Source organism: Capra hircus, chromosome 7, assembly GCF_001704415.2.
Source record: "Capra hircus breed San Clemente chromosome 7, ASM170441v1, whole genome shotgun sequence".
In the NCBI taxonomy this organism is placed as follows: domain Eukaryota; kingdom Metazoa; phylum Chordata; class Mammalia; order Artiodactyla; family Bovidae; genus Capra; species Capra hircus.
In genome coordinates, this window is record NC_030814.1 from 67,391,032 (window position 1) to 67,418,839 (window position 27,808).

At 55.6% G+C, this 27,808-nt stretch overlaps 1 protein-coding gene across 1 annotated transcript; it reads left to right on the forward strand.

Annotated features, from left to right (window-relative positions):
- Positions 231 to 27,419, forward strand: SHC2 (SHC adaptor protein 2). The gene is given in 15 exon segments (XM_018050520.1): positions 231 to 257; positions 260 to 375; positions 377 to 695; positions 12,149 to 12,219; positions 13,601 to 13,661; positions 13,811 to 13,930; positions 15,739 to 15,792; positions 15,925 to 15,976; positions 16,060 to 16,186; positions 17,412 to 17,574; positions 18,159 to 18,216; positions 20,867 to 21,016; positions 22,533 to 22,843; positions 25,367 to 25,500; positions 26,715 to 27,419. Coding segments are annotated over 14 exon segments (1,758 nt in total). The 3' UTR covers positions 25,496 to 25,500; positions 26,715 to 27,419.

Below are 27,808 nucleotides of genomic sequence, written 5' to 3' on the forward strand. Positions count from 1 at the left end.
GCAGACCCCGATTTAGCCCCGTGCCTCCGGCGGGCCTCAGTTTCTCATCTCCCCGCCGGGCACCGGGCGCCGAGGGCCGGTGGTCCCAGGGGCGCAGCCCCCCGCGGCTGCGCGCTGGGCCGGACGGATGACATCACCGGGCCGGGGGCGGGGAGCGAACGCGCGGGAGCCGGAGGACCTCCTCCGCACCAGGCGCAGCGCCCGGTCGGGCTCGGTCCGGCGGCCGCGCCATGACGCAGGGTCCCGGCGGGCGCGCGGCCCCCCCGCGCCCCCCGCAGCCCCGGAACCGGAGGCGCCCACCACCTTCTGCGCGCTGCTCCCTCGCATGCCGCAGTGGAAGTTTGCGGCCCCCGCTGGTTTCCTGAGCCGCGGCCCGCGGCGGCGCGGGCGGCGGGGGCGCGGAGGCCGCCGACCCGGACCCCGAGCCGGCCAGCCCGGCCGGCGTCCCGGCGCTGGCGGCCGCGGTCCTGGGCGCCTGCGAGCCGCGCTGCGCCGCGCCCTGCCCGCTGCCTGCGCTCAGCCGCTGCCGGGCCGCCGGAGTGCGGGGACCGCGGGGCGCGCGGGGGGCGACCGGGCCCCCAGATGCCTCCGGGGACGAGTGGATCCGCAAAGGCAGCTTCATCCACAAGCCAGCGCACGGTTGGCTACACCCGGACGCCAGGGTTCTGGGGCCCGGGGTCTCCTACGTCGTTAGGGTGAGTGCGTCGGCGGGACCCTGGGACCGCGTCCTCCCCCGAGCCTCCGTCTGGACGCGGGGGTTCCCATCCCCCACTTCTCTCTCTTGGACACTCTGGACCCCGGGAAGCCAGGTGTCTGTCCATCTCTCCTCTCGCTTTCACCCTAGACCCCAACTGCCACGCCCGTGCTCTGCTGGCCACCCCCACCCAGGAGGCGCTGGGGTCCAGGTTCCCACGGCGTCACGTGGGAGGGGCGGGGGAGAGGGCGGCTGGTGGGAGGGGGGCACGCATGCGCAGGTTAGGCGTAGCCCCCCATTTCTTGGGTGAGACTAGGGACGGAAGACGCGGGTGGGGGCGGCCGGGTACCCAGATCCCCACTGAAAACTCCCTCTAGACAGAAGGGTCGGAGACCGTGGGCAACGTGGGGTGCAGAAGGGCCGCGCCCCGCTAGGTCCCTGATTCCAAGTGAGAGATCGCGGGGCCTCGGAAGGCGCTGCAGAGAAGCAGGTCTTTATTTGTCCTGGTTTTATATGAACCTCTGCCTCTGTGGGTAGTTTTGATGAACCATCAGGAAGCGGCGAGCGGCCCGTGGGATGCCTCGCCGTGAAATGCTTCCTCACGCCCCAGGCTACCGGCCACTCCGCCCACCCACAGTTGGTTGTCACATCAGAGTCCGATGTACATTGACAGCGTTTCAGTCTGGGTTGGGGACCAGGATCCTGGAGTTCTGTGTCTTTGCGTGAGGTGTTTTGTCTTCGCTTCTTTTACAGCCTCCCTCCGACTAGTATTCCTCAGATTCCTGACCTTCTGAGCCTGAGAATATGGTTTTATGTGGAAATGGAGTCTTTGTCGATATAATCGAGTTAAGATGACGTCACACTGGGTACCACGGCCCTACTGCGATCTCTGCTATCCTCCTAAGAAAAGGGAGATTCGGACACAAACGCTCAGGGAGGGGCCCCGTGACAACAAAGAGAGAAATGGAGTGACGCACCCACAAATCAAGGGGCGTCCAGGGTGGCCGCGCGCCACTGCCAGACGCTGCAAGAGGCTGGAAGTACCCTCCCCTCAGGGAGCAGGGCCCCCACCATGCCTGGATCCCTGGCTTACCCCCTCCAGAACTGTAGGGCCAGGCTTACATTTCTGTTGTTTTAAGTCCCCAGTTTGTGGTGCTGTGTTGTGGTGGCTCTCAGTGGCCTTGACTTTCTGCACGTCCAGGTGTGGTCCAGGCAGGCCCGCTGCTTCCCTGGGAGTGGGTTAGAAAGGAAGAGCTTTGGACTGGCCAGCAGGCCTCAGGCTGCCTCACAATCTAGACCTGCTCCTCTCTCCTGGAGTCTTCTGACTTGATCATGGCCCCTTCTTTTGCTGAATCTCAGCTTCGCTGGATTCAACACTGATTTTGTAGCGAGATGTTTCCCAGGCAATGCCTTGGGCTTCCCACTACATCCCCTCGGAGGCCGTGGCTGTGGGGATTAGAAGTGCTCAGAATTCAGACGCTCATATTGTTGGGGTGCAGGCTTTTGGACTGTTCCAGTGGTCTGGACGTTGCCATCGATGCTGCAGACATTTATTAATAATGTGTGCCAGAGCCTGCCAGGTGCTGATGGCATGCTAGGAAATGGGGCCCACCCATCTGATCCCTGCTCTTATGGGGCTCTGGTTTCTAGAGGGAGAGACTGACGGTAAATAAACAAGAGATAGACAAACAACAGGAAGTGGCAGATATTGGCAGGTGCTGTGCAGAAATTCCAATCAAGTGATGTCAGAGACTGCTGGCTGCTCTTAGCAGGGTTGGTGGGTGGGGTGCCCCTCAGAGATGACATTTAGACTGAGCCCTAAAGCCACGGAGCCCCTAGGCATGAAACAACTGGGGAAAGGGAATCCGAGGCAGGGGCTCAGCTGGCAGGTTTGGGGACTGGCCGGAGACCCATGTGGTGGGGCCGGTGCAGAGAGAGGAGCACAGGAGTAAGATCTGGGGGCTGTGTGGGCAAGCTGGGCTTTGGATGGTTCTAGGCAGGGTCACAGAGCAGCGTTGGTGCTGAAAGGAGCTTTCCTGTGGAAGTGGGCTGGGGTGGGGCTGGCAGGGCAGCAGAGAGAGCCAGGGGTGCTGGGGCACTGTTGGGAGCACTGTTGGGAGATGCCCTGGAGCAGGGCAGCGTGGGGGTGGGGAGGAGGGGCTACAGCATCTGCGCTGGAGATGAGCCCTGGTGTGGCTGCCCTGAAAGGGGCACAGGTGGGGAGTCTGAATCAGCCCCAGTGTCCGGCTCTGTTCCCCTGGGAGCCTCAGTCTCTGCACCCACAGCCCCCAGGTGTTCTGAGAGCCATGAGTCCACTCCAGGTTGGTTCACAGGGACGTGTGAGGTCAAGGCGGGAGCAGCTGTGTCCCAAATCATGCAGGGGCCGACGGGGGCGACCCAGGTCCTCCGGAGAGAATGTGCTGTCCCCACTTAATGTAAGGTGGGGACACCAAGGCCCAGAGAGGCTGAGTTGTCACCTGGTGAGAATCCAGCACCAGACCCAGAACGGAAGCCGCTCTCCAGCCCGAACCTGCTGCCACCTGAGTGGCAGAGTAACTACCAGACCAGCAGCCTCGGAGACACCCCTGTCCTGGTCCCAGGACCTGTGGACATGTCACCTCACAGGGCAGAGGGGACTTTGCAGGAGGGATTAAGTTAAGGCCCCTGTGATGGGGATGACCCTGCATTCCCAGGGGGCCCAGTGTTATCAAAGGGTCCCTAGAAGAGGGAGGGGGGAGGGTCAGAGGCAGAGAGACAGGAGATGCTGCTCTGCTGGCTGTGAGGATGGAGGGAGGGGCCGTGAAAAGCTGGAAAAGCAGGGAGCCTCTGGAGGGCCCAGCCGTGCCCACGCTGGGATTTAGCCTCCTGAGATCCAAGCTGGACTCCAGACCTTCAGGACTATAAGGGGATACATTAATGTTAAATTTGTGTTAATTTGTTATAGCAGCAAAAGGAAGCTAAAACAGCAGCTGACTCACCTAGCTGATATCATAGAACCCTCACGAAACCCTGTTAACGGTCCCTGTTTCAAAACAAGAATAGGAAGGCTTGGCGAGCAGTGATTCACTCAGGGCATCTGGTCTAGACATGAGCGTGGAGTCAAGCCCTCGGTTGAATTCTCCCCCATCCCGAGGTTTTCTACTCAGTTTCTAGGTGAGGACCCGGAGGTGCAGCCATGTCAAGGAACCTGGCAAGGGTCGTGGTCGCTGTGGCACCATCAGCAGCCTCACCACAGGCACGACTCAGAGCAGCTTAGAACCAGGAGGACGTGGATCCTCTTGTGGGAGCAGAGGCCCCGGTGGTTGGGGGCCTGGGGCTGATTAGTTTCCCAGCTCGGTGACCTCATCATGGGCTCTAGTTGTTCTCATTCCCGACCTCGTTTGGGAACTGGGTCTTCACAGGGTCGTTAGGTAGGATGAGGTCACCCTGGATCCAGAGACCGGTGGCCGTGAGCGAAGGCCCTGGGGAGATGCATGGAGGAGGGAGAGGTAGGCACTGGCTGTGCAGACCTGGGGCAGGGCAGGCAGGAGGGCAGCTCCACCAGATGCTGGAGGAGGCAGGGAGGACCCACCCCTGTCTCACCTGGGCAAGAGGCATCTGGCCTTGCTGCCCCTTTTCTGTCCCAGGTTAGACCCTCTGCCCCCTCACCCTGCAGAAGAGAGGCCGCTCCTGACTGCTGGGTCCTTCTGTGAGTAGGATGCCTCTCCTGGAAAGCCCCAGACTATGTCTTGTGATGTTCCCTAAACTGCATGTGCGACTGGCCCTGACCAGTGCTGCCTGGAGTGTCTCCATGGCGTGGAACGTTCCGGCTCCATGTTGTCCCATTGGTGGCCACATGTGGCCATGCACACTTGAATGGGCAGGTGCGGCTGAAGAACTCACCTTTAATTTTGCTCCATTTTAAGCTGAGGTCACCTGGTTGCCTGGCACGTGGCACTCTAGCACGTTCATGAAAATTCCAACAACAAGCCCTTTCTGCTCTTCGGGGTGCTGTCATCATGCCCTCTCCAGAGTTCTTTTCAAAGAAACTTTTCAGTGGGGCCCAGAGAGACAGAGGGCTGCCTCAGGGTCCCAGGCTTGACTGCCTCTGGGCCACCCAGTGTTTCCTGAAGGCAGGGTTTTGTAAGTGGGTGTGTACGGAGAATGTGGGAGGTTAACTTGTCTCAGGTATTTCAGCTGCAAATACAGCTGATTCCTTGCAGGCAAGGAGTAGGATGGCTCTAGGGTGGATTAATTCAGTGACTTGAGCATATCCCTGCAGACCCAGGTCTTTTGTCTTTTCACACTGCCATCTTCAGCTTGCTGGTTTAGCTGTCCTCATGGTCACAAAAGAGCAGCCACAGCACCAGGTGTCATATGCAGATCCAACCATGTCTACTGGGAGAAGAGAAAGCATTCCTTCCATTCTTTCTACACCTTACCTGCCAGAGTGTCAAACTCCATTCATGGCAAGGGAGACGGGCCACCGAATTGGCTTGAACCAATGCTGAGCAGAGTGGGGTGCCCAGACATCTGAGAAATTATTATAAATGCACATTCTCAGGCAGAGTCAGAAACTCTGGGGGTGGGCCTGGTGATCAGTGTTTTACAAGCCTTCTAGGTGATTCCGACACCCATTCATGTTTGAGAACCACCAGCTTAAGCCAACTGTGTGCAATCCTGTCACATTAGCCACAGCTCATTTATTACCAGTGTTTAAACCCTCCATCCTCCCCGATGGCTCAAGTGCTAAAAGAACCTGCCTGCAATGCAGGAGATGTGGGTTTGATCGCTGGGTGGGGAAGATTCCCCTGGAGAAGGAAATGGCAACCCACTCCAGTATCCTTGTCTGAAAAGTCCCATGGACAGAGGAGTCTGGCGGGCTCCAGTCCATGCAGTTGCAAAGAGTTGGACACAAAAGAATGATTAAACACACCGAAATGAACATCAAATATAAATATAACATCTACCTTCACATTTATTTCCCCCCAAACCACCACGATGTAATAAAACAACAATAAAAAGGAGAAACACAGGGACAGCAATTCACAATAACTTAGAGTATATTTCAGGGTATAGGGTGTGGGCTTCTCTCCCCTTGACACACAGGGCACAGAGCTGCCCTCACGCAACAGCTAGAGTGATCCCAGGCATTACTGCGGCGGCTCCAGTGCCACTGCGGGTGATGTGATCTTCCACAATAGTGGACAGCCCCAGTAGAGCCTGAATATCAGAAAGTGTTCATTGATGGATGAATAGATACACGTGGTTCATGCACACAGTGGAATATTATTCAGCCTTAAAAAGGAAGGAGGTTCTGACATCTGCAACCTGGAGGAACCTTGAGGACGTGATGCTCAGTGAGAGAAGCCACACACAGAAGGACACACACTGTCTGGTTCCACTCACAGGAAGTTCTAGAGGCATCAGATCCACAGAGACAGGAAGTAGATGGTGGGGCCAAGGACTGGGGAAGGGGACGGGTAGTCAGAGTTTCAGTTTGGGAAGATGAGAAAGCTCTAGAGCTGATCGGATGGTTGCACGACAATGTGAGTGCTCAGTGCCATCAAGCTGTGCACTCAACAATGGTTAAATGATAAATTTAATGTTACTTATGTTTTGTCCACAGTAGAAAAGTAAACAAACAAAAATGCCCTAAATGCTTCGAGTTCTGTGTAAAAAGGATTAGGTTGAAGCAGTGACTGGAAAGGGCTTTTCACAGACATGAGCACCCAGGAGGATGCTCTGTGGGGACCCACAATGAGTGGGAGTGCAGGGTGTCCCAGTGCTCAACGCCAGGGGCTCCCCAGCTTTTGGAGCACACCCCAGCTATGTTGCAGGCCGCCCCTCAGTTTGTGTCAGCCCTCAATGGGGCTCACGATGCTTGTGGGCCAGGTCAGCTTGTGCGTTTTCAGCAGGGGACTTGGAGGTGCACTCTGTCACTGATGCAGCTGCTGGGAGCTGGATCCCTTGGTGTATGGGCGAGGATGGTGTCCCCAGGTTCATGTCCGCTGGGTCCCAGAATGTGACTTCATTGGGAAATGGGGTCTTTGCAGATGTAATCTGGTCAAGATGAGGTCGTCCTAGGTCAGGAGGGGCCCAGGACCTTCTGTGACAGGGGTCCTTATAAGAGGAGGGACAACTGGACACAGACACATAAAGAGGGGCTGTGTGACCACTGAGGATGAGACCAGAGAGACATGTCTGTGAGACCAGGCCAGCTGCTGCCCGAAGCTAGAGAAGGCAGGAGGGACCCTCCCCTGGACATTGGATACCAGATCCCCCTGACTGGGAGACGCCAGACCTCTTATTCTGAGCCACCCAGGGTGCGGTGCTTCACTCGGCTGCCCCCGGAGACTAGCGCACTCAGTTAAGGGGACGTTTCTCTCTGGTAAAGGCCTCATTTGTTTCTGTTAAAATTAACACATACCTGTGGGCTTCCCAGGTGGTGCAAGTGGTAAATAACCCACTTGCCGATGCAGGAGATGCAGGAGACTCGCATTTAATCTCTGGGAGGGGAAGGTTCCCCCGGAGGAGGGCATGGCAAGCCACTCCAATATTCTCCCCAGGGAAATTTCATGGACAGAGGAGCCTGGTGGGCTACAGTCCGTGGGGTCACAAAGAGTCGGACATGACTGACCTACTGAGCATGCACACACACACACGCAGGGATGTACTTTCCTGGGGACAGACTTCAAATGGAAGAATAACGTAGATGTGCTCAAGTTTGCAAGGTGGTCCTGTGCACAGTCCTGGGGCTCCCTTGCTGGCATCCCTCCAGTCCCTCTCACCAGAGTCCAGTTTTTCTGTTCTTCAACCTCCTCTAGGAGCGGGGAGACTCTGAGACTCTGCAAATGGCCTGGAGCCCAACGAACTTCCACTAACTTGCTTAGCAAAAATAAGCAATTCATCCTGAACGGGTCTTTTCATTTTGATAATTATATGTTTATTTTAATGGTTATTAGGAAGCACTGCTAGGCATCAAACCCGAGGTTTATGGTAACAATGTGCAGTTTCCTTTTTACCTCATGCACATCTCCTTTTCTTTCTTCTTTCTCCTGTTTCCTCATGCATATTAAAAAAGCAGATATATTTTAGTATCATAAAACTCACTCATTTAAGCTGTACAATTCAGAGGTTCTTGGTACACTCATAGATTTGTGAAACACTCAGTATAATCTAGTTCCAGAACATTCCAGCACTCCAAAGGAAGCCCCATCAACAGTCACCCTCACCCCTTCCCCTGACAACCAGGAACCCACTCTCTGTGTCTGTGGATCTGCCTGTTCTGGACGTTTCCCATCAGTGGGATCACACCCTGTGTGTGCTTCTCTCACTCAGCACCATGCTCTCAGGGTCCATCCACGTGGTAACAAGTATAAGGGCTTCTCTCCTTTTCTGGGCTGAGTAATATTCCAATATGTTGAGAGGTGACATTTTACTTATCCCTTCACTGGTGTAAAGACTTTGGGGTGGTTTCCTACAGTGGCCTTTAGAAATAACCTCAGTTCTGTTTACAAATGGAGTTTAGAAGGAAGACACTGAGTAATAATGGTGTGGGGCCTATGGCACCGTGAGCCATGGGGGGTCTTTTGGGCAGAGTGGCAAGCTGGGTGCTTATACTGTGTCTGCCCTACTTGTGTGAGATTGCTTAGGTCCCTTCCCCTCTCTGGGCCCCAGTTTCCCCACTTTAACTTGATTTCTCCCCTTACATCTTTGGGTGGGCTCTGGGTTCCCTCCATTTCTACATTTGCAGAGGGGAAGGTTGGTCCCCCTCCAGAGTTTCTCTGTTGGCCTCCTGGGGTGACTGTAACAAATGACCGCAAACTAGGCAATGAAAACCACAGGAATGTTTTCTCTCCTGGTTCTGGAGGTCCAAAGTCAAGGTGCTGGTGGGCTGGTTCCTTCTGGGGCTCTGAACAGAACCTCTCTCCAAGTTTCTGGGGGCCGCAGGCCCCAGCCCTATCCCCCGCATCTGTGTCGTAGGCTCCCCTCCCTCTGCCATCCTCCTGTAAGGACGTCGGTCACTGGGTTAAGGACCAGTCCTGAATCCAGGACTCTCATTTTGACATCCTGAGCCTGGCTGTATCTGCAGAGACCCTGTTCCACTAACGCTGTGCTCACAGGTTCTGGGGGTGGGGACATGGGCAAGCCCTCCTGTGGGTCACTGTCCGTATTCCATAGCTGGCCTCCCTCGAGTGTGGTATTCTGGATCAGAAGTCATTCCGCCTGGCAGCCTCAAGGCTGAATTTGACCTCTGCTTTCTTTTTCTCTCTTCTATTTAAAAATAAGGATGTCTTTAAAAAGAGATAAAGAAGAAAAAAAAGTTCTTTAAAACTTAAATAATTATTTATGGCTGTGATGATTCTTTGTTGCTGCACGTGGGCTTTCTCTAGTTGCGGTGAGAGGAGGCTACTTTCTGGTTCCGGTCCGCAGGCTTCTCACTGCAGGTGCTTCTCTTGTTGCAGAACGTGGGCTCTGGAGTGCAGTCTCAGTAGTTGTGGCTCTCTGGCTTAGTTACTCCCTGTCATGTGGGATCTTCCTGCCCCAGGGATGGAACCTGCATCTTCTGCACTGGCAGGTGGATTCTTACCCACTGGACCACCGGGGAAGTCCTAAGAATAAAAATTTCTTGTCATCATTTACAAATTTGGGCATTTCAGGCAAAAGCCCTGGATTCCAGGGGGGTCTGGCCCCAAGCGTGTAGTTTGCTGCAGCCTCACCACTTCCTTCCAGCACTGTAATTCAAAAGCATCAGTTGTGTCTTTGGCCTGCAAGAGATCAAACTAGTCCATCCTAAAGGAAATCAACCCTCAATATTCATTGGAAGGACTGATGCTGAAGCTCCAATACTTTGGCCTCCTGATGCGAAGAGCCAGCTCATGGCAAAAGACCCTGATGCTGGGAAAGATTGAAGGCAGGAAGAGAAGGGGATGACAGAGGATGAGATGGTTGGATGGCATCACCGACTGGATGGGCACGAGTTTGAGCAAACTCTGGGAGATAGTGAAAGATAAGGAAGCCTGGCGTGCTGCAGTCCATGGGGTTGCAGAGTCAGACACAACTTACTGACTGAACAACAACACTGCCTGCGTGGCTGGTGACACTCTGCGTGACACTCTGGGTGACACTGCAGGTGATCCTGGAGCCCAGAATGTGGGCTCATATTGTGCCCTTGCAGCCTACAAGTAGTGACTCTGAGCAGGTTGCCTCATGTCCTTGGGGCTCTGTCTCCTGGGGGTGGTTTGTCACTGTATCACGGGGGTTCAGGTGAAGTGAGCTTGGATCAGGCCTGCATGTGACAAGTGACTTACCAATGTCATCACTGCCTGGCGCTCCTTTGGCCTCCTCCTCACCTTCTGTGCCCTTGTGGTCTGCTCTCTGTCCCCCAGGATGGGACCCCTAGCCCATCTCCTCTCCTGCACAGCTGACTTGTGCCCCCACTTCATCCAGGGAGGGGCTGGGGCACAGGAGGATTTCAGCCACATTTTAGCTGCAGAGCCAGGGTGGGCTGCACACTAGTTGAGAGGTGGTGGTTAGACCTCACCCTGGGGCCCTGCTGCCTTGACATCCCCTCAGATGTGTGCTCTGTTAGAGGGTTTCCTCGTTCACATGGTGACGGGCTCCACGTCAGCTGGGGAGATGGGGTAGGCCACCTTGTCTTGTCATCAGGCAGGCCAGCCTGGCAGGGTTGCGGGGCCCCAGAAGCAGTGGGGGAGCAAGCGACAGGTGCCTTTCTAGCCTCTGCTTCTGTCTAGGCCAGCCCAGGACCTGGATGGGGGAGGGCAGGAGCTGGTGGCTGTTTTTACACTTGTGCACTCTTTCCTGGCCTCCTTGTCCACACAAAAGGCACTCACTGAGCTCTAATTGCTCCTGTCGCTTGATGCCATATTGTAGAGATATTTGCATATAAATTTATTAAAATTTTGTTTCCTTTTATAACGGCAAGCTCTTCCCTTCCCAGCACCATGGTTTATTTAGTTTAGCAAGAATGCAAGCTGCCCGGTTAAATGTAAAGTTCTCACAAGCACAGATAATGGCCTAAGCACATCTCATGCATTATTTAGGACATATTACACTAAGAAAATAGTCGTCGTTTATTGGAAATACCAACCTGGCCTCCTGGGTTGGACCTCGCAACCCTAAATGTGTCAAGTTTTGGGGTGTCTGCAACTCCTCACTCACTCCTTCAGTACTGTAGCTCTCATGGGAAGGGAGGGGCAGGCTGGGGCTGGCGAGACTTCAGAGCAGCATCAGGTGTTGGGACCAGACAGGGGGCTGGCACCCTGGGACCAGCCCAGGAGGGCAAAGCGAGTCGGTGGGCACTCCGGCCACCCTGCACTGGGCTGCAGAGTCAAGAGTGACTGGGGGTAAATACCAGCCCACTGGAGCCCTGGGGAGATGGGTGGAGTGTGTGCCCCAAAACAGCCACTTGTACCCACATCTGGTGCCTAGGGACTGGTGCTTCTGTGAGATAAAGTCCTAGAAATGGAGTTTCAAGGTCAAAATGTGTGTGTGTGAATCATTTTTTAAAAGTTGAGGTACAGTCACGTAACTAAATTAACCATGAGTCATTTTGGAGCACAGTTCAGTGCTACTTTGTACCTTCACACCTCTATTTGTTCTGGAACATTCCATCACCCCACAGGAAGTCTGTCCCCATTATCAGTGATCCTACCCCTTCCCTCCCCAACCCCTGACAACCAGGAACCCACTCTTTGTCCCTGCGGGCCTGCCTGTCCTGGACGTTTCCCATCCATGACAGTGATCACATGATGGTTGCTGCATGTGGCCGGCCCAGGTCCCTCCTGCAGCGCAGACACCATGTTGGGGGCACTGGTGGCCCTCATCTCTGGTACCCCTTCCCCAGCTGCCCCTGAGCAACATCTTTTGGAGATTCTGAGTTCCCTTCCCTGGAAAGGGTGGTCCAGGCAGGAGTCAGCATTCCCTCCTGCAAAGGGCCAGATGGCTTCCACCCACCATCTGCTCTCAGGCCCTGCCCTGGGCCCTGAGATATAGAAGTGAGCAGGGTTACCCCGACATGGTCCTCCTGGGCTGGCATTCTAGTGGAGCAGAAAGAGAATGAGCAGGAGAGACTGAGTTGAAGGAATCTACCAGCTTCCAGGGAACAACTCACAGTCAAGAGGGTGGCTCTGAGGAGGCAACCAGGAGCCTGGAGCTGGGGAAGGAGCCAGGCTGCAAATGACAGACAGGAAAAAAAAAAAAAAAGACAGGATGGTGTGGGGCGGTCAGGTTGGGCATCGTCCTAAGGATGGGGGAGGGGGCTATAGCGCTGGTGGCAGGAGGGGAGGGCTGTGGGCTCACTGGAGGGGGTCTTGGGTCCACAGTGGGCCCCCAGCCCCAGGTGGCAGGAGGGGAGGCCGATGGGGATACTTGCTGGAGGGGGCTTGGGTCCACTGTGGCCCCAAGCTGGGCTCTGCCGGGCTGGTGCTGACCTGTGCTCTCTCCCCTCAGTACATGGGCTGCATCGAGGTGCTCCGTTCCATGCGCTCCCTGGACTTCAGCACACGCACCCAGGTCACCAGGTGAGGCTGGCTGGGGCAGGCTCTGGCGCCACTCAGTGCCGGAGTGGAGGCGGTGGTGCTGTGTACGATGCACTCAGTCGTTCAGTCAGGTCTGACTCTTTGAGACCCCATGGACTGTAGCCTGCCAGGCTCCTCTGTCCACCTGATCCTCCAGGAAAGGATACTGGAATGGGTTGTCATGCCCTCCTCCAGGGGATCTTCCCGACCCAAGGACTGAACTCAGGTCTCTTGCATCTCCTGCTTTGGTAGTGCCACTAGTGCCATTGCTTTACCACTGGTACCACCCTGGGAGCCCTGTGCAACCATGACCAGGGTCTAATTCCAGAACATTCCATCACCCCGAAAGGAAACCCTGCCCCTATGAGCAGACATCTCCAACCCCCTCCCCCAACCCCTGACAACCAGGAACCCACCCTCTCTGTGTGTGGATTTGCCTGTTCTGGATCTTTCCCATTGATGGCATCACACGCTGTATGTCCTTCTGTGTCTGCTTCTCTCACTGAGCATCTTGTTTTCAGGATCCATCCACGTGGTAGGCAGTGTTAGGGCTTCTCTCCTTTTCAGGGCTGCATGATGCTCCCATGCATAGGAGGGACCATGGGCTGTTTATCCATCTTCAACTGATGGGCATTTGGGGGGTTTCTACCTTTGGGGCTCTTGTGAGCTGTGCTCTGTGGCCATGTGTGCAGGTTTTGTGTGTACCTGTGTTTTCAGTTCTCCGGGGTGTGCACCTGGGGATGTGACTGCCTTACCCATTTTGAGGAGCTACTGCTCCATTTGACCTTCCCACCTGTCAGGCTGAGGGCTTGGTTTCCCCTTGCAGCACCGACGTTGTTAAGAACTTGTGTGTCCGCCCGACCTTCAGGATCCTGTAAAAGTTACAGTCCCTCCACAGGGATGAGCCCTTTCACGAAGTCTCTCCCATTCGGTCTGGGGGGTCAGTTTCAGCCCTTGTCTTGGGGGGGCCCAGAACAGAGGGCATCCTCTCATGCCTCAGGTGGGAATCTTGGCCAGCCTGTGGTCACACAGAACTTGGGGTCCAGGCTCAAGGTTTGTGCCAGCATCCCCAAATCTGACCTCAGTGCCTTCAAGTGGGCTGTGGCTCAGGGGTCCGCTGGTGTCTGAGAAAGAAAGGGCAGGATGGGGAGAGCTGAGGGCAAGGGCACCTGCCAGGCACATGGTGTGAGCGTCTGGGAGCCTGAGAGTCCCCATCTAGGCCACCAGTTGCCCCAGCATCCCTCTGTCCTCTGGGCCCCTCCCCCCTCAGGATGCAAGGCACTCTTTCCTTAGCCCATTGCCTTCTCTGAGCCTTTACCCTCCTCTGAGCTCCTGCCCCTTCTCCTCCAAGCTCTCTAAGCCCCCTCCCTCTCCGCCCACACAGGGAAGCCATCAACCGGCTCCATGAAGCGGTGCCTGGCGTCCGGGGCTCCTGGAAGAAGAAGGTGGGTGAGGGGCCTGTGGTCCCCGGGTGGAAGTGAGGGGGGAGACGCCTGGCCATCCCAGGACCTGCCCCAGCTGCAGTTCCACTGTGGCCCCACCTTCTTCAAGCCCAGGCTGCCCCCTTCAACCCCCGTGCCGTCTGCCCCCCTAGGCCCCCAACAAGGCCCTGGCCTCAATCTTGGGCAAGAGCAACCTGCGCTTCGCGGGCATGAGCATTGCGGTCAGCATCTCCATCGACGGCCTCAACCTCTCGGTGCCGGCCACGCGCCAGGTGAGCGCCGCCCGCCCCGCCCTCGGCCTTCTCTAGCCCCGCCCTCAGTCTCCTCCAGCCCCGCACTCAGGCCCAGCCAGCCAACTAGGGCCTGGCTGAGGGTCTGTGGATTCACCCAGGTGAAGCCCGGAGGGAAGGTGGGAACAGCCCACTCCACTTGCAAGTGCGGGTAAACTGCTCACCTGGACACATGCTGAGGCCTCGCCCTGGGCCAGGGGCCGCTGCCCTCACATCGCCCCACGGTTGTCACACCGGGGCGACGAGTGGGCGGGGCCAGGGGAGCTGCTCCTCACTCCACAGCTCCTAGGACAGCCTCCCAAAGAAGGTCTCGGCCCCATTGTCTGCATTGCTGAGGAGGCGAGACCGAGGCTTGGAATCTTCTGGTGGAAACAAACAACAAAATAAAATTGCAGAAAGGAGGGAATAACTGTGAATTTTGAGGAGGACTGTGAGGCCAGGCATGGGTTGTGAGCATGCACAGGGCACTGTGACCTAGCAGGGGCATCACGAAGGGCTTCTTGGAGGTGGTGATGCTGGCGCTGAGTGGAGAGGTAAGAGGACATTGAGCAGAGGTCACCTGATAAGATAGAGTCCGAGAGGTTAGCAAGGATCCTGGTGAGGACCTGGGATTTTTCCAGACAGCACTGCTATCCTCCTCAGAGGTTTGGGGCAGGAAGTGCTGTGATTTGTGGTCTGGTGTGAGCGTGGGAAGCGTGGAGGAGATGAGCTGAAGCCAGGGCCCCAGGGAGGGGGCTCAGACTGCCCCTAGGGAGGAAGCTGTGGGACGGGGAGCTGCCAGCACGTTCACCTCCCTGTCCACCCCTGCATGGACTCTATCTGGAACACACTGGGCTAACCCTGAGCAGTTCACCAGTGGGGGCCTCCCTGGGCAGGAGTTGATTAGGGGGAGCCCTGAGTATCCCTGAGGGGTGACAGGCTGAGTGAACCATTGGGGACCCTGAGAGAGCCCTGCTTGGGCATCTGTGGTGCTTACTGGGTCTTGGAGGGACATGACCACTTAGGGCAGCAGTGGGTGGTGGCGAATAGATGCTATTGAGCACGCAAGTGAGCACATCTACACAAATAAACATGCAAATAAGCAAATCAGCACACTCATGCAAATGAGCACACTGATTAGCAGATGTTGCAAATGAAGTTGCAAATGAGCAAATGGAGGCAAGTGAGCACACAGGTGAGGCTGCCTGGGTTGACAGTGCAGAGTCAGGAGCCTCCAGTGGGTCCTGCTTTTGTTTCCTCAGTGCCTCCACAGTGGCATGGGGCATGTGTCTGAATGTGAGAGTGGTGAGTGTCTGGGTGTGCATGTGCTGTGCCTAGGTGTCTGTGTGGGAGGGTGTGAGGGCCGATGTGTCATGCATCAAGGTGTGAAGGTGGGCTGGAGTGTGTTTGAATGTGTGAGTGGTTGTGTCTCTGAACAGCTGGAGTGGGGAATTTGTGTGTGTGTGCGTGCAGGGTGTGGTTTGTGTGAGGCTTTTAGCCCATGCACCTTTGTGTGTATCTGTATTGGATGTCTGTGCCCGTGTGTGCACATGTCCACCAGTTGGGGCAGGTTTGTCTTCCTGTGTATGTGGGCGTGTGACTGTGGGTCTCTGCATCCTGCCCTGGCTTCAGGGCTCCCCATCCAGCAGGGCTTTTGGTCATCCTGGCATTCCGTCGAGGGGATGTCTCCACTTCCATGCCCTTGTCCTTCTGGTCCCCACTGTGGCCCTGTTCTAGTGACTGGCCCAAGCCCCTCTCTCCTCCCCCAACTGAAACGGCAGCCCCGTGACTGGTGGTCTCTCTCTGGCCAGATCATCGCCAATCATCACATGCAGTCCATCTCCTTCGCGTCCGGTGGTGACACGGTAAGGCCGCAGACGCGTGGGAGTGGACTTCCAGCCCCTCTGTCCCCAAAAGCCCTGAGATTCCCTGTCCGTGCCCATCAGTCCCACCCCCACGTTGCTGGGACTCCTGTGTCTGCTGCCCTCTCTCCCCAGGACATGGCGGATTATGTGGCCTACGTGGCCAAGGACCCCATCAACCAGAGAGGTGAGGCCAGTGGGGGCGGGTGGGGCCGCGGGCTGGATCCACAGCCAGTCGAGACCCCGCTGATGCTGCCTGACGACCCCCAGCCTGTCACATCCTGGAGTGCTGCGAGGGCCTTGCCCAGAGCGTCATCAGCACCGTGGGCCAAGCCTTCGAGCTGCGCTTCAAACAGTACCTGCACAGCCCCCCCAGGGTCGTCGTCCCCCCGGAAAGGTACTGGCCTGCCCCTCTATCCCCATTCCCCAGCACCCATGCTGGCCCTGCCCCTCCCCTTCCCTGGGGCTGGATCCTTGCCCCTTCCCTGCTCTGTGCCCCCCACCTCCATGGCCCACTGCTCAACCATGAGGATGCCAGGATAACAACATCTCCAGTCCTAGCAGAGGAGAGGACTCAGGGAGCTGATCACCAGGCAGTGACCGTCATGCTATTATCCTTAGTCTGCATGGGGGCGGCCGGCACTTCTGCAAAGGGCCAGACTGCCTGCCTGCCTCTGCCGTGGTAGCGGGAAGGCAGCCAAGAAGGACGTGTGAGCAGTCGGTGGGCCGCCTGCCAGCCAATCTTCATTTATGGACACAAACATCTGAATTCCATCTGACTTTCACGTGTCAGATGCAGTTCTTCTGATGTTCTCTTAACCATCTGACAGTTCTGTGGCTTAACAGGGTAGAAGCCATCCTGAGCCCCTGGCTGGCAAATTAAGGCAGTGGCCTGTGATCGGCTATTTAAATATCTGAACAGATGGGAACTGGTTCGAGTAGCGAGTGAATGAATGGACATGTTGAGTCCCATATGCACAGATGAGAGCCAGCAGTGTATAGCTGAGCTTGCCCCTTGGCCTTCACACAGGATCAGGCGCCCCTAGCACATGAATGAGCGCTGGTTTTTACCTGGGGCTACCTCAACCCCCTCCCCTCTCCTGGCTGCAAAGCCCCCCTCTGGGAGCCCCGCTGAGACCTGCTGTCCGCCCCTGACTGAGGGGCCGGCTGTGGCTTCCCCCGTTTTGCTCTTAGGAGCCAACTTGCCTGGATAAGCATCTGTAGCACGCATTTCGAAGATGCCGTCCATGGCCAGTGGGTGAGGGCATTGTAAACGCGGATGGCGTCACCACCCTAAGGCTTCTGGGTTCAGGATGCAAGCCTGGTGTCATGCCCTGGCCGCAGTGGGGCTGAGGTGGCTGGGATGGGTGGAGGCCCCTCTCAGTTTAGCCAAACCGTTGAGACGTGTGTAGAGCCCCTGTTGGTGGACAGAAAGGGACACCCAGTTCCTCTGTCAGCATCGGCTCCTGGCGCCACCACCCGCCCAGCAGATAGGGGAGAGGTCAGGATCCCTGGGTCAGGCTTGTCCCCCACGGTGGACAACTCAGTCTGGGGACCTCGGCGCCGTCTGTGCCCCACAACTTGTGCTGCGGCCCGTGCTCCCGCTGGCTATGTGTCTGCAGGCTGACCGGGATGGAGGACTCGGCCTGGGGGGACGAAGAGGAGGCGGAACACAACTACTACAACAGCCTCCCTGGGAAGGAGCCACCCCTGGGCGGGCTGGTGGACTCCAGGCTCGCCCTCACACAGCCCTGTGCGCTGGGGGTCCTCGGCACCCTTGGCCAGGTCAGCCTCAGCACACCTGTGGGGAGGGGGGCCCAAGGGCCAAGTCCTGGGGCTCAACCCCTAGCTCTTCTTTCTGCTCCCCGCCTCCGTGATCCTAGAGGAGGGTTTCTCCTGCCCCCTGCTCCTTCCTCCCTAAACTGTCCAGGTCTGCTGAGCCCTCTCTGGACACACCAGACAAGGTTCCCATCTCAGACACTGACACAATGACCACAGCCGTGACTGAATCAGGGCTTCTGAGGAGGGTGACCAGAATGTCCATGGGGGACTGACTGTCCCTGTCAGGAGGATGTCCCAGGGCAGAACTTGGGCTGGGCCCTAACGGGTCAATAGGAGTTGCCCCAGAGAGCAGTGTAGGGAAGGGCCTCCAGGTGTAAGGAACAGCATATGCTGGGGACAGGCCTTCCAAGTTGGCCTGGGGGATGCAGCTACAGCAGAGGCAGGTGGGGGCTTGTGGGGAGATTGAGGCCCAAGAGGGAGGGATGGGTACAGAGCTGAGCTTGGAATCCGACTTACAGGAGGGTTGGGGTGGGCGATTGGGGGTCTGGGGCTGCACACTGCAGGGGGACCCTTGCTCTCTTTTTCAGGGAGCCTCTCCTGCTAGAAGAGATGCCCGCAGCCTGCAGTGGGACGTAGGCCCCTCAGGTACCAGCCAGCACACTCTGCTCCGGTGTCCCTGAGTCCCCACCATCCCTCACATCGCTTCCCCTCTTTGGGTCATTCCATCTGGCCAGTGAGATTGTGTCACTCCCTGGGCTCTTAGAGATTTGACAGCATCTGCTTTTTGTCTGTGTGACCAGTTTCCTTGCATGTTGGACAGAGACACTGCAGTTAGTGGTTCAAAGCACCAGCATATAAAAAGGCATCCACCGAAAAGTCAGTCTCCTGCCCACATTAGCTTTATCCACCTCCCTGATCAGGTAACCACGGGTAGTAGTTTCCCTGGTTTTTCTAGAATTTTCATGCACGTTCAAGTCAGTTCAGACATACGTCGCTTTCTTAGTTTTGGACAGTAGTGTGCTCTCCATCCCTCCACCTGGCTTTCCCAGGTAAAAGCCCATCTTGGACTCACCCCTGCACCAGTGCTAGGCAGCCTCCCCCCTCCTTTTTCACCACAGTGTAGTCCCTACCACATGAAGGACCCCCCTCACTCACAGACATCCGGGCACTTTCTAGGGCTCTGCCAGGACAGCAGTGCCCCCAGTTGTCCACCACTAGCTGTGTTCAGGGTCTCAGTAGAGTCTGTGCCCAGGACAGCAGCCACTGATCCATGTGATGGAAATCACAGAGCTGCCCACCAGGTACTATGAAGTTTTAACAAAATGGTTGAGTTTTCAGCCCATGAGCATTTTGTCCTGTTATACAACATTAAAAAAGACAGAGGAGGCTAAAATCCCCTTAGCCCCCAGCTCTGAGGTCTTGAGCTTACCCCCTGGCACCTGTATCTCCTTTCAGCCCTATGTGAATGGACCCCCCCAAAGAAATGAGGACAGGCTGTGAGTACCCACAGTCTCTCAGGGGCTCTGGCTGCTTCAGTGGGATCTTCTGAATGGCCACATGCCAGTCCCCTGTCCCTGCAGTTGCTTGTCCACGTGGCCCCCTCTTGATTGGTGGCAGATGCCCCCTTGGCTCCCCTCATATATCCCTCCCACAGATGCTGAGCTGTAGACAGCATGCATACCTCTGTCACAGTAGGGGAAGCTGCCAGATGGCTCCCTGACGTGGTTTGGCAGTTTGTTTGCCCACCAGCCTTGCCGTGGCTGCCTGTTTCCTTACAGCAGTGCTGACATCTGTGTTGGGCTTTTTTTTTTAAAAAAAGATTTTCCCAAACAATCTGGGCATTTCACTGATGAGCATCAGAACCCTACTGCTCCCAGCACCTGTGATTAAAGAACACATGTGGCACTGGGTGCCAAGTAGATGCCCAGCCATCATCTGGCCCTGGTCAGCTATTTCTCTGGGACACGGGCTGCTCACACCTGACCCCCAAGGTCATTAGCATTTCCTACCCCCTGAGCTTTTGCACACGAAGTTATTGCTTCATATCACGGTTTCCCCAAGTCTCTGACCAAGAACTCCTGCCAGTACATCAGTGCCCCAACTCCAATGTCCAGGAATTTTCACTCTCTGGACCCCTGCAACTGAGATTTCTTCTTTCTCATCCCACTGTGACTGTACAAAGCTGGGAGAATCTGCACCTTCTCTGTGCAGACTGGGCCCTTTGCCCCCATCAACCACCCAGGGCTGTAATGATGTTAGCAATTTTATCAAATCATAACTTCTGCCAGAGGTTTTGGTCTTCACCCCTACTTGTGAAGAAGCTACTCCTGTTCTCCCCATTCAGCAGAGGAGGAGACTGAAGCACTGAGAGTTTACTCACCTGTCATGCCCACAGAGGGTAGAGCTGTGTGTGAGCCCAGCTGCCTATGAGGGTTAAGGATTTAACTGGTATAAAGCAGAGATTGTAGCTTCAGGCCCTTGGGTTGGATTTGGCCACAGTGTACTAAAAGATCATCATTTCCCTGCCAAGGATTAAAAATGGAGATGTTTAGAAATGGGTGGATAGATCTAGGGGAAAATACACAAATGTCCTTGGAACAAAGATGCTCAACCTTGCTCAAAATAAGAGAAATGGAAATTAAAGTCCCCCTGGATGCCGTTTTTCACCTATCTGGTCAGCACAAGTCCAACAGTCTGATATGGTGGGTGAGGCCTTGAAGCTGGGCAGAGGCCAACTGGGGAGGACCCAGTAGAATCCCCACAGGACACTGAGGGACCCTGGAAGAGACTCACCCAATGATACCAGTTTCATGAAATTGCAGCTTTTGAACCATTTAAATGCTTCAGACATTCAAAACAAAATTAGAAAAGAACAGAAAGGAAACTCTAAAATAGAACACAAGCAAATGAATGACCTGACTGTGCCTCACTTGATAACATAATTATAGGGAGAGCAGAGTCTTGTTGTTACTTTTAAAATGTGGAGATTTAACATAAACATCGGGGTTTCTGCCTTCTCTTGAAACTGGGAAGCTCTGGTCCCTGGGCCACCTTCCTTCCTGATAGACTAGTGGGCCTGGGTGTGTGTGTGTAGAGGGCTCCTGTAGACCTCCGTGCCTCTCACAGCCCCAAAGCTGGGCTCTCACGGGGTTTTTCACTCCCGACCTTGCTGCGCTAAAGGGTAGGCTTCCTGGAGGGACACAGGCGTGGGCAGGGCGCCCCTCTTGGACCCCTCCCCAGGGCTTCCCCGCGTGACCCTGTGCTCTTCTGAACTCACGCTCCTCTGACTTCCCAGTCCCAGCCCAGCCTGGGGATGGCTACGTGCAGGCCGATGCCCGGGGCCCCAGAGACTACGAGGACCATCTGTACGTCAACACGCAGGGTCTGGACGGCCCTGAGCCCCTGCGGCCCGAGGATAGCCCCAAGAAGGATCTGTTCGACATGCGTAAGTGGGGGCAGGCCGGCCTGTGGGGTGGGGCCACGCCCGAGCAACCTGTGGTCTGGTGGGGGATGGGCTGTATGCTGTATGCTTCCCTTGGGACTCCCTCCTCCATGGGACCCTACGGTCGCCTGAGGGTAACCCAGATTCCTCTCCATGGGGGTCCCCATTTTGGTGGGAGGGGCTAGTTCGTGTCCTAGAAGAATGTGATGGGGACGCAGTGGGCTCTTCTCTATGGGACTCAGTCTGCAGGGTGGACGTGCCTACCTCCCTGTTTCTGGGTCTCCTCAGTCTGATGAGTGAGTTTAAGCTCCCTCTTCATGTGATCCATGGTCTGGGGGAGGAGGCTCAAGCCCCTTCTGGCTTGTTGCCAGAAATCCCCTGCCTGAGAAGGGAGGCCTAGCAGATGGTGGAGTCCCTCCCCCAGCCTGAGAGAGGGCTCGATTGGATGGAGGAGGTTTGTGTTCAGAACCCTCCTTCTTTCCCACAACATCAAACTCCATCCTTTTGCATGAGCACTTTGGACGTGTTGGCTCTGTGCTGGCCCAGGCAGGGTCGTCTCCCACTCCTAGCACACCTTCCCAGGTGAGGTCTTTGAGGAACTCCCAAGCCAGCTGGAAATCCTTTCTTCCACAAAGTTTGCAAAGCTCCACTCCCCCACCGCCTGATGACATGCTAGGCAGTGACATGAACCCCTGTCATGGCCCCACTGGCTCCTCAGAGAAGTCTCAGATGGGAAAGGAAGTGCCCCAGGTGTGAGCTCCTGAGGCAGGCTGTCCGCTTGGGCGCCCAGCCGGGTGGTCCAGCAACCCTAGTACGAAAAGGGATGCTTGTTGCCAGGCTCCCATTAGAAGTCTTGGGGCTGCTTCAGATTTGCCCTCCTTGGGTCATGGTCTCACCTCTCCCAGCCAATCACTAGGCCAGGAGCGTGAGAGGCATATGCTGATTGGCCAGGACTGGTCACATGTCTTAGGAGCTGGAGGCTGGGTCAATCTCTCGGATCACTGGAGAAATCAGGTAGGAGGGATTCCCAAGGGACCAGAAGTGAAGAAAGGCGGGTTGCAAAGCAAGTGCAGAGACACCAGGGCAGGGATCAGGGCTGTCACTGCACACTCCAGGGTGTCTGAGCTATGCGGTACCGTCTCAGGGAGGGTGACACTGGTGCCTGCTGGGAGCCTAGGGAACTTGTACAAACCATCAGGAGCTTTTCCATTAGAGTTTGGAAAAGAAAGGGACACCTGTTGCCTACCAAAGAGGTGGCACGTGTAGTGGAGGTCCTGGCCAGTGCAGTCAGAACAAGATGATGAAACAAGAGGCATAATAAACGTTGGGAAGGAAGCCAGTGTAACAAGACAAGAAAAAAGGAATAGGTGTGCATATTGGAAAAAAAGAAATGCTCATTCTTTGCATATGCTTAGAAAATCCAAGAGAATATACTGAGTTACTAATAGGACCAGTAAGGGGTGAAGGAGCAGGTCCCCGCAGCCCAGGCCTCTCCCGCCCACACTGTCCCCGCCCGCAGGACCCTTTGAGGATGCCCTGAGGCTGCATGAGTGCTCTGTGGCGGCTGGCACGGTGGCAGCCCCCCTTCCCGTGGAGGATCAGTGGCCCAGCCCCCCGACTCGCCGGGCCCCCGTCGCTCCCACGGAGGAGCAGCTGCGTCAGGAGCCCTGGTACCATGGCCAGATGAGCCGTCGGGCGGCGGAGAAGCTGCTCCGGGCGGACGGGGACTTCCTCGTGCGGGACAGCGCCAGCAGCCCTGGGCAGTACGTGCTCACCGGCATGCAGGCGGGGCAGCCCAAGCACCTGCTGCTGGTGGACCCTGAGGGCGTGGTAAGGCGGTCGCGGGGAGGGGCCGGGCGGGCGCTGAGGGCGCAGGGGAGAGAGTGCAGAGACGGACCGCAGGGGGCTCTGTGGGGCGGGGCTGGAGCCTGGAGTGGGGGCGGGGCGGGGACTTAACCGGTCTGCTGCAACGGCCCAGGCCTCTCTCCTCTGTCCGAGATCGGGGCACCCACATTCTAAGCACCCTTTAGGTTTAAGAAAGCATCTTTCAGATTACAGAGCCCTTTATATTTACAGATCCTGTTTCGCTTTACCACGTACTTCAAAATTACAAAGCATTTTCCAGTTTTAGAGGAATTTTAGCTTTCACAAAGGGTTTCCCAGTCTATAAAGCATTTGGAGGGGTTAGAGAACCTTTTCCAATCTCAAGGCCTTTCAGGGCTTACAAAGTACTATATTTCATCAACTGTAAGATGGACTTTCCCCCCACATTCTATCATCACGAATGCATCTTACAAACAGGGGTGTCTTTGAGTGATAAATACAAAGCTGACTCACTGGAAAAGATCCTGATGCTGGGAAAGATTGAGGACAAGAGGAGAAGGGGACGATAGAGGATGAGATGGTTGGATGGCATCACCGACTCAATGGACATACATTTGGGAGATAGTGAAGGACAGGGAACCCTGGAGTGCTGTAGTCCATGGGGTCACAAAGAGTCTGACACTACTTAGAGACTAAACAACAACAATTTATGTCATCTAGCTGAATCCTCCACACCACCCTGGGGGCTGTGGGTGCTCCGTGCCCTGAATAGGGCACACTCCAGTGGCTACTGTGCAGCCTGGCCCAGGCGGGACCACGGCTCCAGGCCCCTGTTCTATCACTTCCCTTCTCCATCTCCTCCTCCATACCTAATCACACTGCTCACTGCTGTGTCCTCTGTCTAAAGTGGTGTTAGCCTCACGGGGGTGGGGGTGCTCTGTGTTGCATCCGGGTCTGCTGAAATTTTCTCAGCATTCTAAGATGCAGGCGGTGTTTAGATTTGGTGGTTCTGAGTTTTGGATCTGTGTCCACAAGATTCCTGAGGTGTGTGTGTTTCCTAGGGCTGCCCTCCCAGTGACCATCACCAGCTGGGCAGCTTCAAACCACAGAGATGTGTTCTGTCCCAGTTCTGGAGGCTGGACTTCTGACATCTAGGTGCTGGCTGGGCTGGTTCCTTCTGTGGCTCTGAGGAAGGATCTGGTTCAGGGTCCCCCATCAGCTTCTCCTTGTTGCTGGAAATTCTTGTTCTCTGGCTTGTGGACCCATCACCCCAGTGCCTTTGGCTTCTCAGGGCTTCTCTTGGCTTCTGTGTCTCTGTGTTGTCCCAGTCCTTCTTTTCTTATAAGGACACAGGTCACTGGATTTGAGGTCACCTGAGTAATTCAAAATGAACTCATCCTTTTTTTACTCTTTTTCTAAAATTAATTTTAACTGAAGTATAGTGGATTTACAATGTTCTGTTAATTTCTGCTGACCAGAAAAGTGACTCAGTATACACATATATACATTTTTTTCTTTAAGGAATTTCTTTTCTTTCTTTTGCACTGTGCTGGGCCTTCACTGTAGGCGTGCAGGCTTTCTCTCTCTAGTTGTGGTGAGTAGGCTTGTCATTGTGGTGGCTTCTCTTGTTGTGGAGCATGGAGTGTAGGGTGTCTGGGCTTCAGGAGTTGTGGGACACAGCCTTAGATGTTCTGAGGCATATGGGATCTTGGTTCTTGGACCAGGGATTGAACCCATGTCTCCTGCATATTGGCAGGCAGGTTCTTAGCCAGGGAAGTTTCCATATATACATTAAAAAAATATTCTTTTCCATTATGGTTTATCCTAGGATATTGAGTACAGTTGCCTGTGCTCTATCTACAGTAGAACTTTGTTTGTCCATCCTGTATATGATAGTTTGCATCTGCTAGTGCCAGACTCCCAATCTGTCCCTCCCCCAGCCTGATCCCCCTTGGCAACCACAAGTCTGTGCTATACATCTGTAACTCTGTTTCTGCTTGGTAATAAGTTCATTTGTGTCATATTTTAGATTTCACATATAAATGATATCATGTGGTATTTGTCTCACTCCACTTAGTGTGATCATCTGTGGGTCCATCCATGTTTCCACAATTGGCACTATTTCATTCTTTATCATGATTGAGTAGTATTCCATTTGTATATATGTACCACATTTTCTTTATCCTTCAAGATGAACTCACCTTAATCATATCTGCATAGAGGCTTTTCCCAAATAAGGGCCCTTTCACAGGTTTCGGGGGTTAAGATGTGGACATATGTTTTTTTGGTGGGGGCACCATGCAATCCACTATAGGAAGCCACGCCCCCTGGTGCTGGAGATTTGGAGCCTGTGTCCACATGTATTCTGTGGTTGAAGTCTTTGACCCAGTGGTTTTCAGATTTGTACATGAGTTACAGGAGGCATTGTGAAAACTCAGTGCCCTGTCAGCAGGTCTAGGGTGGCCCAAGAGTTTGCCTCTCCGACTGGCTCTCCCAGTGGTGCTGATGCTATGGCCTCTGGCCCTGTAGGTGCGGACAAAGGACGTGCTCTTTGAGAGCATCAGCCACCTGATTGACTACCACCTGCAGAACGGGCAGCCCATCGTAGCCGCTGAGAGTGAGCTGCACTTGCGAGGCGTCGTCAAGCGGGAACCCTGAGCCAGGTGCGTCTGGCCCCAATGTGCCAGATTTTTCGCATCTTAAAAATTGACACGGGTGCACATGCTGCACACTTCACCCATTTACAGGGCACAACTCAGTGGGTGTCTTCATAGAACTGTGCCCCCTTCCCTATCTAATTTTACAACACTCCATCACCCCCAAAGGAAACCCTGTCCCTATCAGCACTCACTCCCTGAGTTGTTATGGTAACTCTGTGTTTAACTGGTGGTAAAAATCCCTCAGAGAGGCAGCATTTGGCCACCTGGGAGGTGGGCCCAGTAGGGCTGGGTCCAGCAGGGCTAGCATTCGAGGCAAGGCAGGTGGGTGAGAAGGTCCACCTGGGTCATCAGTTCTGGAGCCTCAGATGTCTTGAGTGGGGGAGGACAGACAGGTCCCATGGTTCTAGAGCCTCTGGTGGGGGGTCTGGGGTGAGATGGGGGCCTGTCTAAGCTGGGAAGAGGCAGCTGAACTGGGGTGCAGAGGGGTCGAGGTACTAGGGCAGTCTGTGGGAGGAGGCAGAGGTAGGCTCTGGAGCAAGGGTAGGGGGCAGGAAGCTGGGAGCTGGGGGCTCAGCTAATGGAGGGAAACAGGCCGTGGAATTTCCCCAAAGGCTGAGAGGCCTTCTGGGCCAGGTTGGGCTGCTCTCCCGTCCCCATGACAACAGTCTCTTCCTGCTTCCTCCCCCCATCAGCGCTGGCCTGCTCCCTGCCCTCAGCCAGGCCCAGCAGTAGGCAGAGACAGAGTTCCCAGCCTGGGGAAGGGCTCCAGGGATGGAGGCGGTCCTGTGGATCATCTGAAATGATGTGCAGTGCCACGGACTGTGTATGTGCACGTGCCAGGGTCCGACCTGTTTGCTTTCTACACCCTAAATTGTTTGTGACCCGAGAAATAACACCAATGGGAATAATAATCGCTGCCAATGCAGAAGTTGCTGTGTCCTGGCCCCATGCTCAGACCCTCCCCACATCTGTACTGACTCCCACGCAACTCCCAAACAGGCACTGTTAACAATCTTCTCATTTTGTGGAAGAAGCAGTGTCACAGAGAGGTTACAGGGCAAGACCATGGAGGAGCTGGGACTTGAACCCTGGCCCTCCACCTGAGGCTTGTCACTGGGTCACTTTGCTACCTTGTAACTGAGATCTATGACACCTGAACCCAGGTCTCCTGTTGCTGTCTCTGCTGACCTTGACCTCTGCTTCACTTTCTTCCCCAGGTGATGGTTCTCAGCCTGTGGCTTCTGTCCCTGCTCCCCAGATGCTCCTCTTGTGGCCTTAGGGGCCCTTCAGCCTTTCTCTGGACCCTGGTCAGGCCGGAACCGCCGCTGTCTCTCCTTCACCTGGGTCTCTGGCGTCTTCCTTCTCTAGCTGGTCCTGGGGCTGGGATGGGTCAACCTGGTCAGGACACGGGGTGCATGACCCCTCTCTCTCACCCCCACCTGCTGCCACCTTCACCTGGAGTGAAGATGTACGTACCAAAGACAGAACCTTTTCTCGCCTTTAAAGAAAATATATCGAAAAGCAGCCATTCGCCTTGGATCCTGGCCCAGGTCCCCGATGAGGCCGAGGGGCACCATTTTCCTTCCTGGAGGGTCATCAGTTCGCCTCCTGGGGAATGAAGGCCCCCAGCTCCCTGGCATGCAGACGGGCTCCTGTACCCGCCAGGCTCAGATCTTCCACTTGAAAAATCGGTGCATAGTTGTCTTTTGGGGGTAGAATTGAAGCGCTGTGGGTCCTCAGACCAGGGCAGATGAGGGTGTTGAAGTGGGTGAAAGCCTTGGGTGATGGGGTCATCTGTCAACTCCATGACCACTGACCCAGGAGGGGGTTGTTGTGAGGCCCCTCCCTCCCAGCTGTCAGCCTGGACTGGACGCTTGGAATCTGTTTGTAATTAAACCTGGGAATGACCGTGTGGTGTGTGAGCCCTCCTGTGATCTACGAGGCTTCTTGGGGTGGGGACCCTCTCTGGATAGATGTCATCTTGGGGTAGGGGTCCTTTTGGGGCTGGGGTCCTCTCAGGGTGGGGGTCCTCTCTGTGTGTCATCTCAGGGTTGGGGTCCTCTCAGGGTGGGGGCCATTTTGGGGTCAGGGTCTCCTCAGGGTGGGGACCCTCTCTGAGTGGGTGTCATCTCACGGTGGGGGCCCTCTTGAGGTGGGGGTCCTCTTGGGGTGGGGGTCCTCTAGAGGTGGGGGTCTGGGGTCCAGGGAAGCCAGGGTGGCACCAGATTTGGCACCCCAGGGCTGGGGAGGAGAGAGCCAGGCCCTGGTGTGCCCCTGCTATGGGGAGAGAGTTGGGGGCAGAGTCCCCTGA